The sequence below is a fragment of the Mustela erminea genome, chromosome 1 (assembly GCF_009829155.1).
Source record: "Mustela erminea isolate mMusErm1 chromosome 1, mMusErm1.Pri, whole genome shotgun sequence".
NCBI classification, from domain to species: Eukaryota; Metazoa; Chordata; class Mammalia; order Carnivora; family Mustelidae; genus Mustela; species Mustela erminea.
The window spans coordinates 69,268,643-69,285,198 of NC_045614.1; the positions used below are offsets into that span (position 1 = coordinate 69,268,643).

General features: G+C 38.2%; 2 protein-coding genes across 9 annotated transcripts in view; both read left to right on the forward strand.

The window, feature by feature from the left end:
- The window catches only part of TOPAZ1 (testis and ovary specific PAZ domain containing 1), a 132,523-nt gene extending 129,531 nt beyond the window's left edge, over positions 1 to 2,992 (forward strand). For both annotated transcript variants that reach the window (XM_032308531.1, XM_032308602.1), the window contains exon 21: positions 2,539 to 2,992. In XM_032308531.1, the coding sequence (XP_032164422.1) occupies positions 2,539 to 2,758 (220 nt within the window). In that variant the 3' untranslated portion in view covers positions 2,759 to 2,992. The remainder of the gene's footprint in view (positions 1 to 2,538) is intronic.
- Positions 2,993 to 4,554: 1,562 nt separating this feature from the next.
- TCAIM (T cell activation inhibitor, mitochondrial) overlaps positions 4,555 to 16,556 on the forward strand; it is a 46,095-nt gene continuing 34,093 nt past the window's right edge. The window contains exons 1-3 of one of the 7 annotated variants that reach the window (XM_032309037.1): positions 4,936 to 5,041; positions 13,241 to 13,304; positions 13,694 to 13,766. In XM_032309037.1, coding sequence (XP_032164928.1) covers positions 13,738 to 13,766 — 29 coding nt within the window. In that variant the 5' untranslated portion in view covers positions 4,936 to 5,041; positions 13,241 to 13,304; positions 13,694 to 13,737. Of the gene's footprint in view, positions 5,243 to 12,499; positions 13,305 to 13,693; positions 13,767 to 16,556 lie in introns of those variants that run through there. The other 6 variants (XM_032308865.1, XM_032309018.1, XM_032308785.1 and 3 more) reach the window with 6 other exon arrangements.

Genomic DNA, 16,556 nt, shown 5'->3' on the forward strand with positions numbered 1-16,556 from the left:
ACGTCATTGCCAAGAATCCTCATTTCCTTGAGTGTCTTCATGATAGGACAGCTAACTTACCTGAGAGAGTGATCTAAGAGAGAAAAGGCAAGGAGGAAGCTACAGTCCCTTTTATGACATATCAAGAACTGCGAAGGCTCTATTTGCAGGCTACCAGTCAGTCTGACGTAGTCACCTAGATCCTAGCGTAAGACACAAGATTCTTGCATTGGAGACAGAAGATGTTATTACTTATGGTACAGCAAGCAATATGATTATCTGCATAGATGTTTCTCCTGTTTTCCTCCCCGAGTCCAACAGATGGGCCCAGCTGGATACCTTTACATGCACTGGGTTCTGTTACAGAAGAGTAATCTTGAACTTCAGGGGACCTGTTATAATGAATGATAAGCATGCCTGCCCTGTTGCTCTTCAGAGAAATATCGAGAAATATCATCTCTATCTTGTGAGGCTATAAGGAAACCTTCTCTTTGCTCTAGAAGACCCTGTCTTTGTCTTTCAAGATGGTCCACTATATAAACATCCTTGAAAGGCAGAACAAGAGATAGTCAGTGTCTCTGCTCTCAAAACTTACAGAAATGCAGAGACCCAGGAAGAATTGTCATCTAATAACCAGTGTCCAAAGGTACACACTGTCATTTTTGCTTAATTCCATGTGTGATAGTGAGTCATTTAACCTAGGCCATACTTAAGGGGAAGAAAATTAGAAAATAATTTTTTTTAAGTAGTTTCCACACTGGGCTTGAACTCACAACCCTGAGGTTGACCTGAGCTGAGATCAAGAGTTGGAGACTTAGCTGACTGTGCCACCCAGGCACCCCAGAAAATAATTTTAGGTTCACATTTTTTTAAAAAACCACTACAATTAGCTTTTTTTGTTGTTGTTGTTGTTATAGCTTTATTTTTTTCTGAGGGCCTCCTTCTGTACTACTGTGCACTATAAGTGGCATGAAGCATTTGGGCTCCCCAGCTTGAGGGTTTGATTTTCTCATAGCTTTCCATTCCCCACATATATGCAGCCTTTTTAGTCATTGTTGAATTTGGGGGGTATTTTTGACCTCAGTGCAAAAGTAGTGACATGCCTAAATCTTTAACTTTGTCCCAAACAATATTATTTTCTTTATTATTATTATCATCCTGAGACCTGCCTTGTTACACTAACCTCTCTTAGGGAGGCTTTCAAAAACTGCACCTAGTTGGCATATACCCAGTCCACCACACTTTAGGACACTTACTACATTCAGTAGTAGAAGGCACCTGCCAATCCTTCCTCTCTGTGATGACTGGTTCAACTTGGTGACCAAGCTGAAGTCCTCAATCGCACCATTCTGTGCCCCACACTAAGGTGTTAATGCAAGGAGACTCATTCTTGCACCTTGCTGTTGGGCCCTGCAGGTTCCAAGAGCAGGATACAGTGAACACAAACAACTGATGCCTAATGTAACAGCCACATCTCTATTTTAAATACTTCCCACTCCCTATCTCTTAGGGTAAACAGTCATTAAAATTTTATGAAATTTGGAGACTGGTAGAAAAGTTATTAGAAGAGTAAACTGTAGCACTTAGAGAAAACTCTTAAATCAAGACTAAAAAAAGTAACTGGAAATTTAGTAAAGACATATAGCTACAATTCTATTCTGTTACCAAATGTTAGCTACCTGTTAAGTACATACTTAGAATTAAAAATAGCTAATATCAAGGTAAAATATGTGATTGCTAATAACTCCAAGTTTGATTAAATTCACTATTTTTGTACACATTACAGTGACTAGTTATGCCATTATCAACTTTCACAATACAGAGAGGTTATTAGCTGTGTTCTAGGTAAGTATTTTTCAAACTGTGGGTTGTAGTGCATTTGTGTGGTAAAATCAATATGGGTTTTGTAACCACATTATTTTCTTTAAATATTAATTTATTTGAGAGAAAGCACATATGGGGGAGGGGCAAAGGGAGAAGGAGAGAAAGTTGTAAGCCAACTCTGCTGAGTGCAGAGTGAGACTCAGGGCAGGGCCCGATTTCACGACCCTGAGATCAAGGCCTGAAATCAAGAGTCAGCAGCTTAATCAACTGTGCCACTCAGGCAGCCCTGCAACCACATTATTAAAAAAATAAAAGGGAGGCTCAATGGCTCAGTTGGTTAAGCATCTGCTTTCAGCTCAGGTCATGATCCCAGGGTTCTGGGGTTGAGTCCCACATCGGGCTCCTTGCTCAGCGGGGAGCCTGCCTCTCCTTCTCCCTGCTTCTTCCCCTGCATGTGTGCTCTCTCTCTCTGTCAAATAAATAAAATCTTTCAAAAAAATAAGAGACAGTAGAAAATAGAGTACATTGTCTTAAGGGTAAGTCTTGTGAAACTTCCATCTTTATGTATGAGGGTATATACAGGTCACAGTATAAAATGTCTTTTACTATGTGTCTTGTTTGAAAAATTTGAAAGCCACTATCACTAAAAAAGACTCATAGCTTAGTACCAGTAAATGTAGATGACTGTTTTAAAGAAACTATAGTTTCTGACTTTGTGAGTTGTTCACTTTGTAGATGTGAAGAAAACAAATCTCGGAGCAAGGATGATTATCAAGCTGCAGTGGAAAGATTAATTATGGCTGCTCGTATATCAGATCCAAAGCTCTTCATTAAGCACATGACCGTCAATGTTAATAAGGAGCAGGTTTATAGTTTGGAGCACTGTTCTGCCCTGAAATGGTTGAAAGAGAATATGAAGTGGGCTGGAAAGGTCTGGCTTTTCAGTAACCATTAGTTAATAAAGGCTTTTTTTTTTTTTTTTTTTTTTTTTTTAAGTTCAAGTAATCATTGTTGAAAATAAAAGGCAGTAAAAATAGTTTTCACTGTATTCACCTTTTGCCCTTTATTGGTTTATATAGTAAGTTAATAGTTTCCAAACACTAAAAGTTTGGATTAAAGTATGCAAGATGGTTTTATCCACACTGAAAAGTGATTTTTCAAATTACTTTTTGACTTCCCTTTAACTTAGGTAAACCCCTATTTATTCTGAAATCTAAACAGTGGGAGATCAAAAACTGAATATTGTGCAGCATTTAATAAGAGTGAGACATAAAAGGGAAAGTAGGTGAGCAGGTAACTGGAGTTTCCAGATAAATCTTTAGGGATATGAAATAAGTTTATGAACAGCACAGAGTCTAAGTCCAATTCTAAATCTGTAATCTAGAATAGTAAATACTAACAAAAAATGATTCAAATGCTAAAATTCTAAGGCACGTTCTGAGTTATACCAAAAAATTTTTAAATTACTGTCTGAATAATTTTCCTTTAGTGTATCTTACAGTGTTTGTATTTTGAAAATTTGTAATTTGTTGCATTAGATATGACTAAAGAAAACAGTATTTTAAACATAGATCACAAAATAAATACCCTAACAAGGACTGTTCCTAATCACCTCAGGAAGTTTAAATTCCTTTTCTCAAGTCTTCTGGATTTGCAGCACATTCTCCAAGATGATCATTCTCAATCCTTGATTTGATACTTAAAAACAGAATTTAAAATCATTTAGAGAGAAAGTCTGAATAAACTGAGTAATAAAGAGTAAGTCGTGACTAAGGGGATTGAAGGTATTTCCTAAAGTTTTCAAAATATGGTAATAGCATCACTGGAGTATGTCTATACCCTCCCAAGATTAAAAAAAGTTAAATCCTAGCACTTAACAAAATGCCTATTATCATATGATGAAATGTGAAATGAATACTAGAACAGGATATGGGAAATGAGGCAGAGGAGAGGTAAAGAAAAAAGCTCACTTCTCTAGTATGAAGAAAGCCGGTGAGAGTAACTGCCATTACTTAAATGCGGCACCTAGAAAATAGGTTTGGAGATTAATACCATCAGTTTGAGGCACCTTTGAGGACAAGCGAAGAGAATGGTTAAGTGGACACTTAATAAATTAGTCCTTCCTATAGATGGAAACTGAAAACCGAAGAAAGGAGAGAAATATGAAACCATTTAGATGTCGGTGGCCAGGATGCATCTGAAAAGATAAAATGCGCACGATGGTAAATTAAGCTTTTAGAAAAGAAAAAAAAAAAAATGGGGTTGGATGGAATGGATCACAAGTGACCAAATTGTCCAGAGCAAGAGCCGTTAGGGATGAAACAAATGAAGGCGTCTTTCTTTTTTCCCCTCTTTGAACAGTGCCAAAAGGTAGAGAAAAGAGCGGTTGTTGCATTTGCCTAATTTCACTTGTGGCCATTCCTGGGGATAAAGCCACCAGACCAAGTAAAGCTAAATCCCAAGATGAATAGTTTTAAAAAGGGGGGCGGAGGGAATGCTTAAGGTTTGAAAATAGCAAGATCTCGAAGGGACCAAAGGAAAAAAATGTAAACTGGAGAAAATGTTTAGGAATTAGCTACGTTTCTGAAAGGTATGCCAAAGGGCATACTTAAGTAAGACCTTTAAAAAAGCTTTCAAGAGAGCCGACCTAAGGCTTCTGCTCCGAAAATGCCCCGGGCGATTTGCAAGGCCAGCCTCGCCCCCTCCCTGGGCGCCCGGGTGCGGGACAGGGCGGGGGGCGGGGACGCTAGGCGTCCCGGAGCATGCGCTCGTCACCCCTCCCCCCCCCTCCTCCAGGCTCCAGCGCGTGCTCGGTCACCCTCTACTCCCCATCATGTCCACCCCGTTCCGGTCAGGTCCCGCCACCTGCCGTCTACTCATTTTCCGACGCCCTCCGGCCTAGGCCGTTACGTCTCGGAGGGCTCATTCGCGTCTCTCAAAGCTTTCCGCTGAGCCCCCTCCCGGCCGGTGGAGGGCCAAGGGATTCGGGAGAGCGGGAACGACAACCAGGTCACCTGGGCAAAGGCCTGCGGTCTGCTAGGGGTTTCCCCCACGGCCGGCTGCGCGCAGGCGCTCAGGGAAGAAGGCCGGGCGGACGTCGGCCAATGAGAGCGCAAGCTCGGCCCCCGCAGCGCGCTGAACTCGCCTCGAGCGACCTGCCGCGGCCGGCGCCGGAAGGACGCGCGAGCGGTGCGCGCCCGACTGGGATTTCAGGGCTGGGGCTCAGCGATCACTATCGGTAGGAACCTGTCAGCGGGTCCCGTGGGACGAAGGCGGTGGGAACGCCGGGCCCTGCGGCGCGCGCCCGTTAGTAGGGCTGGCGCACCGGTGCGCATGCGTCTCTGCACAGGCCCGCGAGAGCGACGCTCCTTCCTCCTGGTATGGGGTGGGAGGTGGAGCAGGTCGGAGGGATCCCGCGCGGCCCACGCTGGGTGGAACTGTGAGGAGCACGGCGGGAGGGCCTCCAGTGGTGCTTTCGGGCGGCTCAGCGCAGAAAAAGGGGTTCGGGGAGTCAGCGCGCAGAGTCTCCTTAGGTCCACGTGATAACTTCTGAACTGAGGCGATGCCAGGGCCCGGAGTGTGCGCACCGCGTCTGTTTTAACTTGTTTAGAAATGAGAAACCAAAGACGGTTTACGTTTGTTTCCGACTATGTTTCCCCGTAGTCCATTTATCATAGAAGTGTTGTGATCCGAACCTCCTAGCAAAAGATTTAGAAGGAAGCTAAAGAACCTAGGCACATTGCTTTTGCTGTAACTTATTATTTACTAGGATTTGCTGCTTTGCTTTGTCTTGGCCTTTTTCGCTTCCCTGAGTAGTCAACTGAAAAGCAATGAAAAATTGCTTGCTTTTGTTTCTCCTTGACGAAACAAACTCCTTGTAAAAACTTACAATATAGTTACTAAGATAAGTTCACGGTGAGAGTAGCCTGAGGATATTAACCTTTGTTAAAATAAATTACGTTCGAATAAAAACTGTGTCAAATGGCCAAAGACCAATCCTAGGACCTTTATTTAACAAACACTGTTACTATTTGTGTATCTGTCAGAGGTAAGCAAAACCCTTTTTCTCTAAACAACCCATAATTTGTCTTTTCCACCAAATTAGATACCTCTTTCTCCTAGGTTTGATCTGTAACTGCATAGATTTATTGCCCTAGCATAGAATTTAGGTTAAAATCAGAAATTTTCATTTTATAAAATACAAGCTAACATTACTGTCAAGTGGATAACAGTGACCATGTAAGATGCTTTGTAAATGAATTGTGACTTTCCTCATCTTCCAGCCTCAATCTAGAGTTCTCTGTCTCCTTGGAAAATACCTTCCAAATCCACTCCCCCTTCTAAATATTGTACCAGAGATTTCCCCGGTAATACTCAGTGCATTACTGTATTATTTCATTAACTATATTTTGTAATTATTTTGCCACTCCCTCCGTCTTTTCTAAACTAAATTTCTGGACAGGTGGGATTGGCTTAATATTTTTTTTATTCCCAGTACTTTGCACAGAGCCTGGCACATAAGAACTTGGTAAATGCCTGTTGATAAATTAGGTGAATTAAGGACCCATAGTGCTCCCAAGCCTGAATAGTTAGTTATTTTATAGCATGCCTGAGGCCTTTTCCAAATGGAGGAATAGTTGGCTACATGGAATCTGCTTAAAAACCACCCATGTAAAAATTTGGACGCAAGAAGTTGACTTGTGTGCCCCAGGCTTTCAAACTGTTTTTCACTAGCAAGTGGGAACACCCAGCTCTGCTCTGAAACAGTGGATTTTCAATCTGCTAAAAGTCATTTTGAATTTCTGGATATCTAAGTCCTATAAGGGAAAGAAATCTTGTCTTTTTAGCAATCACATTTCTTATAGTAAATTTAAAAGTTAACATTGCAGTTATCAGTCAGGCCCCTTACGATTTTGATTTTTCTGGGGCCTGTTTATTTCTAACTAGAGTGTTGAAGTTGGGTCCTTGGTCTAGCAGAGATGAGACTGACCCACATGAAAAGGCAACCAGCCATGTCTGCCAGAGGGCTGAGGTTTAACCTTGTTTCCATTTAGAATTTTTTTAAGTGCAAAAACGGGGTAAACCATACAGAAAACAAAGAACTAGTTCAAGGAAAACTTATGATTATTTGATTTTTCACATACAATTGAGTATCTAGGGATATTTCCCTAAGTTTGTTAAAGAAGTATTTTTAATTCTTAAAACTTAAAAGTTTTCTGATACATCAATCCTGTAAAATAGTCCTGGTGAAAAACAGTCCTGGTGCAGTAAGGGTTCCCTAAACTGAAGTGTGCATCAGAATCCCAAAGACATGTTAAAAGAGATTGCTGGGCCCCATCCAGTTTTCTGATTCTGCAGGACTGGGGCAGGGCCTGGTCATTTTTATTTCTTACAAGTTCTCGGAGATTCTGTTTCCAGCTTTGACAACCACTGCCCTAAAGGTTGTTTCCTGTTTCTTTTTTTCTTGTTTCTTCACTAATCCATCTTTCCAAAAGGATCTTGATCCCATCATGCTTTCCCTTTCACTTAGTTGTCTGAGTCCACTCTTTGAGAAGATCTTATGGGAAATACTTAAGAAAAACTCAGGACTCCAAGGGAAACTCTGCATTTCCTATCTGATTCTTCAGCAGAACCAGAAAAAAATATTTTTCATTTTTTCCAATGATTTATATAGGAAACAGTTATCTTAGAATAATAATTTTGTTGAGTGTATATCAGAATTAAATGAATATTTTTTATGTATATAGTCATTTTCCTATAGAAATACGAATTGGCCATCATTGTTGGGGGAAGGGAAGATTGTTGGCAAAAGTAAAACGAGTTCCATCTCCTCTCATGTTGTCTCTCTTCCTCCCAGCTGAGAAAACCACTTTATTCATTCATCAGAAAGGCAGTTCCTACAGCACAATACAATTTTATTATACCCAGTTAGGTTCTCTTCTTCTTTTTTTTTTTTTTTTTTTTTTTGGAAGAGAAGTACTACTGTGAAACTTTTTATTACTTAGCAAGTGATAACTTTCTTTGTCTTTGAAATAATAAAAATAAGCAGTCATATTTATTTGTTCCAATAGATTGTTTTCTCCCTAAAGTTTATGAAATTAAATCATACATTTGTAATTTTTTTACTTGTATGTAGTCTTGCTCTGTATTTTTTAAGATTTTTTTAAGACACACCCTTATTGTGATAATTCTGAGTTTTCCAATTAAGAAATTTGTTTTTGGATAAAATGTTGTGTTTAAATACATGTTCTACCTATATGTAAGCCCTTATTAGGAGGGGGAAAAGGAATTCTGCAGAATTTTATTCACCCTGCATTATATAATAATAATAGTTGTCACTTATATGAACTTTCTATTTGCTAGATGTTGCTAAATCCTTTATGCACATTATTATATTTAAGTTTCACAAAAGTACTGAGACAAGCCCCTACTTTTAAGTGTAATATACTCCTTAGAACATGTACAAAAGTCTAATGCAGGGGTGGGGGGCGCCTGGGTGGCTCAGTTATATGTCTGCCTTGGGCTCAGGTTATGGTTCTGAGGTGCTAGAGTCCTGGGGTTCTGGGATTGAGTCCCATGTGGGGCTCACTGCTCAGTGGGGAGTCTCCTTCTCCCTTGGCCCCTCACCCTGCTCTTGCTGGTGTGCTCTCTCTCTCTCTAAAATAAATAAAATATTTTTCTAAAAAAGTCTAATGTGGGATTCCATATCCAGAGAGCTAAAAAATAATATTCTAGATTACATTTCAGCTTTTAGAGATAGAGTGTAATGAATATTTCCAGCATTTTATACGTATCTTTCAACATTTTCTCAAAAACATACAGTGCAGATAGTCCAGTGACTAGACAGATGAAAGCATCTATATTGTTGTTTCATTTGTATTAAATTTGTTAGTCTTTATTGCCAGTATTAGAATTATAATTCTTCCCTTTTGATAAAGACAAATGTCAATAAAATACTTACTGAATTGACATTTTCTACAATAAAGTTTCTGACTAAACTACTTCTGCCTAGCAGACTATAGCATAGTGTTAGCTCCAAGTATTCTCTCAGCTCATGAAAATTTTTAATTAAAGGTCAGTTTGGGGTGACAGTATTTATTTACAGGTGTTTCTGCCATAATGACATAAACACGTTCCTGGAAATCCAGACATTCTACAGAATAATACACTAAAATAACAGGGGTTATGAAGAAAAAAATGCACACCACTCAAAACAAGACATGAAAGTCTCCAGCTTTTTCATCTGTACTAACAGCTTTCCAGGTTGCTTGATGAAAAATGCAGGGGTACTTGAAGCTGCTAACCGTCCGCTTCTTAAACCAAAGGAACTACTGGGCGATTTTCATGTTTTGTTATTAAGGTCTTTTACTTACGGCTAAAGCCTTTGTAATTGTAGAAAGATCACCTCTGATCTCTCCAAACCTTTAACATTCTGGGAAAAAACTGCATAGGATATAAGATCTTTCCCCTATTTACCAATTGCACATAAGCTATTTCACATTTAACTTTCTTAATAGAAGAGGCAGCTCTTGAACCTTCTGTATTATTTATGAGGTGAGAAAACAGACTCAGGAAGGTAAAATAACTTGCCCATGCTCACACAGGTAGTCAGAATCAAGATCAAGAGTTGAATACAGATTTCAGACAGGGCATCCTCCCTTTCCTAACCATTGTGCAGACTGCCTTCTCTGACAGTGTCATGTTAACTAAAGCGTTTTTGCCTTGCACTGGCTTAGACCAGCACAATCCAATAGAAATGTAGTATGAACCATGGATGTAATTTTACATTTTTCTGGTAGTGAGCTGCTGAAGACAAAATCAGGTTGTGTTTTACTTTTTAAAAAGCAAAAAAATAAAATAAGATTAATTTTAATAAATTATTTCAACTTCTAATTGATACAGAAAAGTATTAATGAGGTACTTTGCATTCTATCTTTGTACCAAATCTTTAAAATCCAGTGCATACTTTACACTTAAAATGTTTGTCAATTTGGAGTAGTCACATGTGGCATAGGCCTACATGCTAATTCTTTTTGCTCTACTGCCATGTGAACATTTTTTTTTAACTTTTTTTTTAAGATTTTATTTATTTGAGAGGGAAAGAGGGAGCTGGAGGAGAAGTAGAAAGAGAGGAACCAGCTGACTCAGCACTGAGCATAGAGCCCTATGCTGGGCTTGATCCCAGGACCCCGAGATCAGGACTTGAGCCTAAAACAAGAGTCATACACTTTACCCACTAGCCTCCCAGGTACTCCCCACCACCTTTTTAGGAAATCACCTACTCATCCAAAAAGCAGGCAGAAAACACCTAACTCTTAACCTGTAGTAGCGTTTTTCTTTTTAAGTTCTCTCTAAATCTAGAAATAATGATTTAATGTTAAGACTTGTATTTAGGAACATTTTAAGATTATATTTAATCTCTGCCTCTCAAATAAAAATAAATAAATGAATCTTTAAAAAAAAATAGTTCATCCATTTCTTCCCCTCTACCCCCACTCCTACTTTTGCAGCCACCAATCTGTTCTCTTGTATCTATGAGCTTGGTGGGTTTCTTAATTTTGTTCTTGTTTGTTTTTTAGATCCCACATATAAGAGAGATCATACAGTATTTATCTTCCTTTGTCTAACTTATTTCACTTAGCATATTGTCCCTGAGATCCATCTATGTTGTTGCAAATGGCAAGATTTCATTCTTTTTTATGACCGAGTAATAATTCGATTGTATAAATATACATCTTCTTTATCTATTCATCAACGGGTGTGATGTGGTTGTGTCCATATCTTGGCTGTTGTAAGTAATGATGCAAGAACATGGGGACGCATATATCTTTTCGAATTAGTGGTTTTGTTTTCTTTGGATAAATACCCAGAAGGAATTGTTGGGTCATATGGTGGTTTAATCCTTAATTTTTTGAGGAAACTCCATAGTGGTCACACTGACTTACATTCCCGCAATACTATACAAGGGTTTCCTTTTCTCCACATTCTCACCAACTCTTGTTATTTCTTTTGTGTTTTTGATAATAATCATTCTAAAGAGTATGAAGTGATATCTCATTGTAGTTTTCATTTTTTTCCTGATAATTAGTGAGGTTGAGCATCTTCATATGTCTGTTGGCCATTCTGTATGTCTTCTTTGGAAAAATGTCCATTCAGATCTTTTGCCCATTTTTTAATCCGATTGTTTGTTTGCTATTGAGTTGAGTTCTTTATATATTTTGAATATTGGTCCCTTATTGGATACATCATGATTTGCAATTATTTTCTTCCATTCAGTAGGTTGCCTTTTCATTTTATTGATGGTTTCCTTTGCTGTGCAAAAGCTTTTCAGTTTGATGTAGGCCTAATTGTTTATTTTTGCTTTAGTTACTTTTGCTTTTGGTATCAGATTTCCAAAAAACCATTGCCAAGACCTATTTTAAAGAGCTGGCCACCTTTGTTTTCTTCTAGGAGTTTTATGCTTTTAGGTCTTATGTTGAAGTCTCTCATCCATTTGGAATTAATTTTTGTGTCCAGTTTACTTCTTTTGTATATGGCTGTCCAATTTTCCCAGCATTCTTTCTTTTTTTTTTTTTTAATTTTTTTAAATTTTTGTTTTCGAGACAGAGTGTGAGTGAGTGGGAAGGAGGGGCAGAGGAGAGGGAAAGAGAATTTTTATTTATTTATTTATTTGACAGAGAGATCACAACTAGACAGAGAGACAGGCAGAGAGAGAGAGAGAGAGAGAGAGAGAGAGAGAGAGGAGGAAGTAGGCTTCCTGCCGAGCAGAGAGCCTGATGCAGGACTCGATCTCAGGACCCTGAGATCATGACCTGAGCCGAAGGCAGAGGCTTTAACCCACTGAGCCACCCAGGCGCCCCTTCCCAAGCATTATTTCTCGAAGAGACTATCTTTTCCCCATGGTATATTCTTGATTCCTTTGTCATAAATTAATTAACCATAATATGCATAGATTTATTTTGGGGCTCTGTATTCTGTCCCATTAATCCAAATGTCTCTTTTTATGTCAGTATCATACTGTTTTTTAATTACTGTAGCTTTTGAAGATTCTTCCATGTCTTTTCATGGCTTGATGGCTCTTTTGTTTTTTAGCGCTAAATAATAATCCATTGTTTAGATATACCACAGTTTATCCATTCATCTACTGAAGAACATCTTGGTTGCTCCCAAGTTTTGGCAATTATGAATAAAGCTTTTATAAACATCTGTGTGGGGGTGCGTATGTGGCTCAATTGGTCAAACATCTGCCTTCAGCTCAGGTCATGATCCTGGGGTCTTGGGGTCAAGTTCCACATCAGGCTCCCTGCTCAGGGGGTATCTGCTTCTTCCTGCCACTCCCCCCTGCTTGTGCACCACCCACCCCTACCGAACAAATAAATAAAATTTTTAAAAAAATATTTTAAAAGCTAAGCATCTGTGTGCAGTTTTCTATATAAAGATAGTTTTCAGTTCCTTTGGGTAAATACCAAGGAGTGTGATTGCTGGATCGTATGGCAAAAGCATGTTTAGTTTTGTAAGAAACTGCCCTACTGTCCTGGCATTCCCGCCAGCAGTGAGTGAGAGTTCCTGTTGTTGCACATTCTCATCAGCATTTGGGGTTATCAGTGTTCTTCTGGATTTTGGCCATTCTAATAGACGTGTTATAGTGTTTCATTGTTTTAATTTGCAGTTCGCTAATGATATATCATGTTGAACATCTTTTCATATGATTATTTGTCATCTGTATATCTTATTTTATAAGGTATCTGTTCAGGTCTTTGGTTCATTTTTTTTTTTCCTTTGTTCAAAAACCTTATTTACTATAAAGACAAAACACCAAAATAGGTATAAATAATATAAAATTGGTTCAGTTGGGTAAAATTTTTAGTTAAAATATCTTGATATATTTACAATAAAAAAGGACACATTTAATTTGGCCCTTTCTTGAATCAGGTTGTTCATTTTCTTGTTGAATTTTTAAAAAAAATTTGTGTGTATTTTGGATAATTATAGCCCTTCTTCAGTTATGTGTATCTTTTGCAAATATTTCCTTTCAGTGTGTGGTTTGTCTTCTCATTGTCTTTTGTAGAGCACAAGATTTTAATTTTAATGAAGTTCACTTTATCATTTCTTTTTTTCACAGATCATGCCTTTGGTGTTGAATCTAAAAAGTCATCAACATACCCAAAGTCATCTAGGTTTTTTCAAGTGTTATCTTCTAGATGTTTTATAGTTTTGTGATTTACATTTAAGTCTGTGATTGATTTTGAGTTAATTTTTGTGAATGGTGTAAGTCTATGACTACATGAATTTATTTGCATGTCAACGTCCAGTTGTTCTAGTACCATTTGTTGAAAAGACTATCTTTGCTCTAAAGATCAGTTGACTGTACTTACGTGGATCTATTTCTGGGTTGTCTGTTCCGTTCCATTGATCTGTTAGTCTGTTCTTTTACCAGTACCACAGTGTTGATTGCTAGAGCTTAAGTCTTGAAGTCTTGCTATAGTAAGTCTTGAAGTCAGGTAATGTCATTCTTCCAACTTTGTTCTTCTTCAATATTGAGTTGGCTGTTCTTAGTTTTTTACCTGAGTTTTATCCATAAAGTAACTTTCTGGAGTTTTTGTTGGGATTGCACAGAATCTATAGATCCAATCTATTGTCCTATAGATTAAATTGGAAAGTACTTCTTGACAATATTGAGTCTTCCTATCCATGGACATGGGATATCTCTCAATTTATTTAATTCTTTGATTTCATTCTTCATTTTTGTAGTTTTACTCATTTAGATTTTGTGCATATTTTGTTAGATTTACAGGTAAGCATTTCATTTTTGGGGATTTGCTAATATAAATGGAAATGTTTTAATTCAAATTCCACTTGTTCCTCACTTGTATCTGCTTAACTTTTTAAGTGATTAATGGATGCCTGGGAATTGATGTTCATATATATTCAGAAATGTTTTGCCACCTGAGACCTGTGAGAAGGTAAGCTTTGTGGTTCATTGTGTAATTAGTATGGGGAGGGATTCTGTTACATATTTGACTAATTTTAATTTATTATTATTTTTCAAATTCTAAAATTATATTATGGTAGTGGAGGGCAAGAACAAGAAGAGAAAAAGAAAATTCATGTGACCATCCAGGTCCACCAAGAGTTCATTCAGGGCAGCAGGTGAATAGAATACCATCTTCCAGAATAGTTCAGTGTGAAAACATTAAGAGGAAAAAAGGTAAAGTAGGAAAAAAGGTAAAGTTTCTGTTATGTTGCCCTCAAGTCTATTGCTATCGTGTAGAAAACCACTTTACATTTAAATTGTATAGTAAGGTCATTTGACTACTGTATTTGCTATTTATGATATATAATCTAAATCCTACTCAAGAAAGGATTTAAGGAGTTCAGCTATAAAATTTGATTGGCATTTTATAATAATCATATATAGGATAATTGCAGGAGCCCTGTAGAGAAAAAGATTATTGTGTTAAAAAGCAAAACTGATTAAATAATTATTCAGACGTCAAATTTAGTTCTGGCTTCTTGGTAGCCAAGCCAAAAAAGGGAAAAGTCGAGTGCATTGGCTCCAAATATATAACTAAACACAACATTACATAAAAATGATATGTGAAGTTTTAATCTTCTAAAATATATTTGGCAAAAATTATTACTTTTAAATAACTATCCTCTTCAAGTAAGTAGTCACTGACAAAAGGGAGTTATTTTGGGGAAACAGAGTTTTTCCACCAACTTGTATATGACAAGGATTCTCAAAGAAAGGGAGACTTTCTCTGAATTTATGACACAGTTCTTAGGACATGGAGGGAAGAGGGGGAGAGGCAGGGAAACAAAGAATCTGAGATAGAGTGTGCCCTGAAAAACTGTTCTGCAGATGTGTAGACCTTCTTCATGTTGTGATATCTTAATACTGTTCAACCACAGAAGACCAGGCTAACATATTGTTATTTTCATTCTCTAATATGAGGAGAGCTCATAGGAGCCTGGAGGAACGCTTGCCTCTTCACTCTGTCATTGACAAGCAGGGAATAGTAGTGGTTGCATAATAGAGCCATGCTTCCAGCTTGTTTTATTCTAGCCTTCAGAAAACTGTATTTTAATTGTAATACATAAAATACCAGTTTCGTAACAATAGTTACCCTTGGCACACACAGTATCCAGTGATATTTTCTGTTGCATGTCTTCTCTTTTTAATGTTAGTCATGGCCACATAAGCTTATTTTATAGCACTATGGATCATGAAAACTAATTGTAGAGCAAATTCTTAGTTGTTAATTAGAAATCAAGTCATAATCTTTAACTATGAAATAGATACCAGTAGTGACCTTCTGTTACTTCAGTCTGTAAATTCCGTATCTCCTAAAGTGTTAATGGCTCTTCTTTTGATTTAACTCAAGGCAATTTTGCTCTAATCAGTAGGATAACTTTCTTTTTTTTCTTTTTGAAAATTCCATGTGAGTTAACAAATTTCTTCTTTACATAGTCTGTGTTCTACAAAAACTAGAAGTAAATTGTGCATGTTTTTTTTTTTTTTAAAGATTTTATTTATTTATTTATTTGACAGAGAACACAAGCAGGCAGAGAGGCAGGCAGAGAGAGAGAGAGAGAGAGAGAAGCAGGCTCTGCACTGATGCGGGGCTTGATCCAAGGACCCCAGGACCATGACCTGGGCCGAAGGCAGAGGCTTTAACCCGCTGAGCCACCCAGGCGCCCCTGTGCATGTATTTTTAAATGTACTTGAGATACTTATATTTAAATCCTCTAGTTTAAAAGTCAGCAAGGTATAGTCTGTGGTCAGATGGCCCCACTGTTTATTTAAGTACAGTTTTGTTTGACCACAGCCACACTCATTCATGTGCTTTATTGTCGCTGCTTTCCCACTACAGCAGCAAAGTTGTAACACAGGCCATGGGGCCCACAAAGCCTAAAATGTTGACTATATGACCCTTTTTTAGAAAAAGTTTGCTGATCCCTTTTCTAGTGATTCATCTTTCAAAAATTTAATCCTTTCCTAATGTCTTATAAATCCAGATTTCCATGTGCTAAATTTGCTCAATTTCAAGTAACATAATATTGCTTTTGATATAATTTTCCTTGATTCTGTTAAGTTTCCTTTCATTAAATACCTACTAAACATTCATTTAACCTACCTTAACAATAATACTTGTGCCATACCTTCCGCTGTGCAGCTCTAAGGTACCCGCTGAGTTCTCTTGTCTCTGTGGTTCAGTGGATTTACCTCAAAGCCCCACTTTACCAGCTGTCAGTGCCCAAGCAGAACAGGAACACGGAGTCAGAATTGCTAGAATGCTAGCAAGACATGGGACTCTGCCAGTGGGTGCCTTTGGTCCAACTCCTCATTGGCCTGGCTGACCATTCTTGGAACTTGTGCTGCAGTCCAGGACTTCCTACCCAGTCCTCCTGCCTTTGCTCTGTCCCTGTCAGACCTACATTGTGGTCTGAAAGGTCTCCCCACCTTCTCCCTTTCCCGGTTCTCTCACACATCTAAGTGTGTCTTGACCTCTGCTTTTCAGCGGTTGCCAACCAGCATAGTCAGCCTCAGCTTGTATGTGTAATATGGTTACTGCCTTCAAGGGCCCATGGTAGCTGAGGTGTGTGGGTAAATAGAGGAAGAGAAAAACAAATGGAAACATCATTTATACTTGACGGTATTGTTGCAAATATGGCAGGTAAGCAGTTTCTTAGAGTTTAGAGTTTTTAGAGTTTAGAAGAGGGAAAGAACTATAGTGAGGATACAAAAGGGA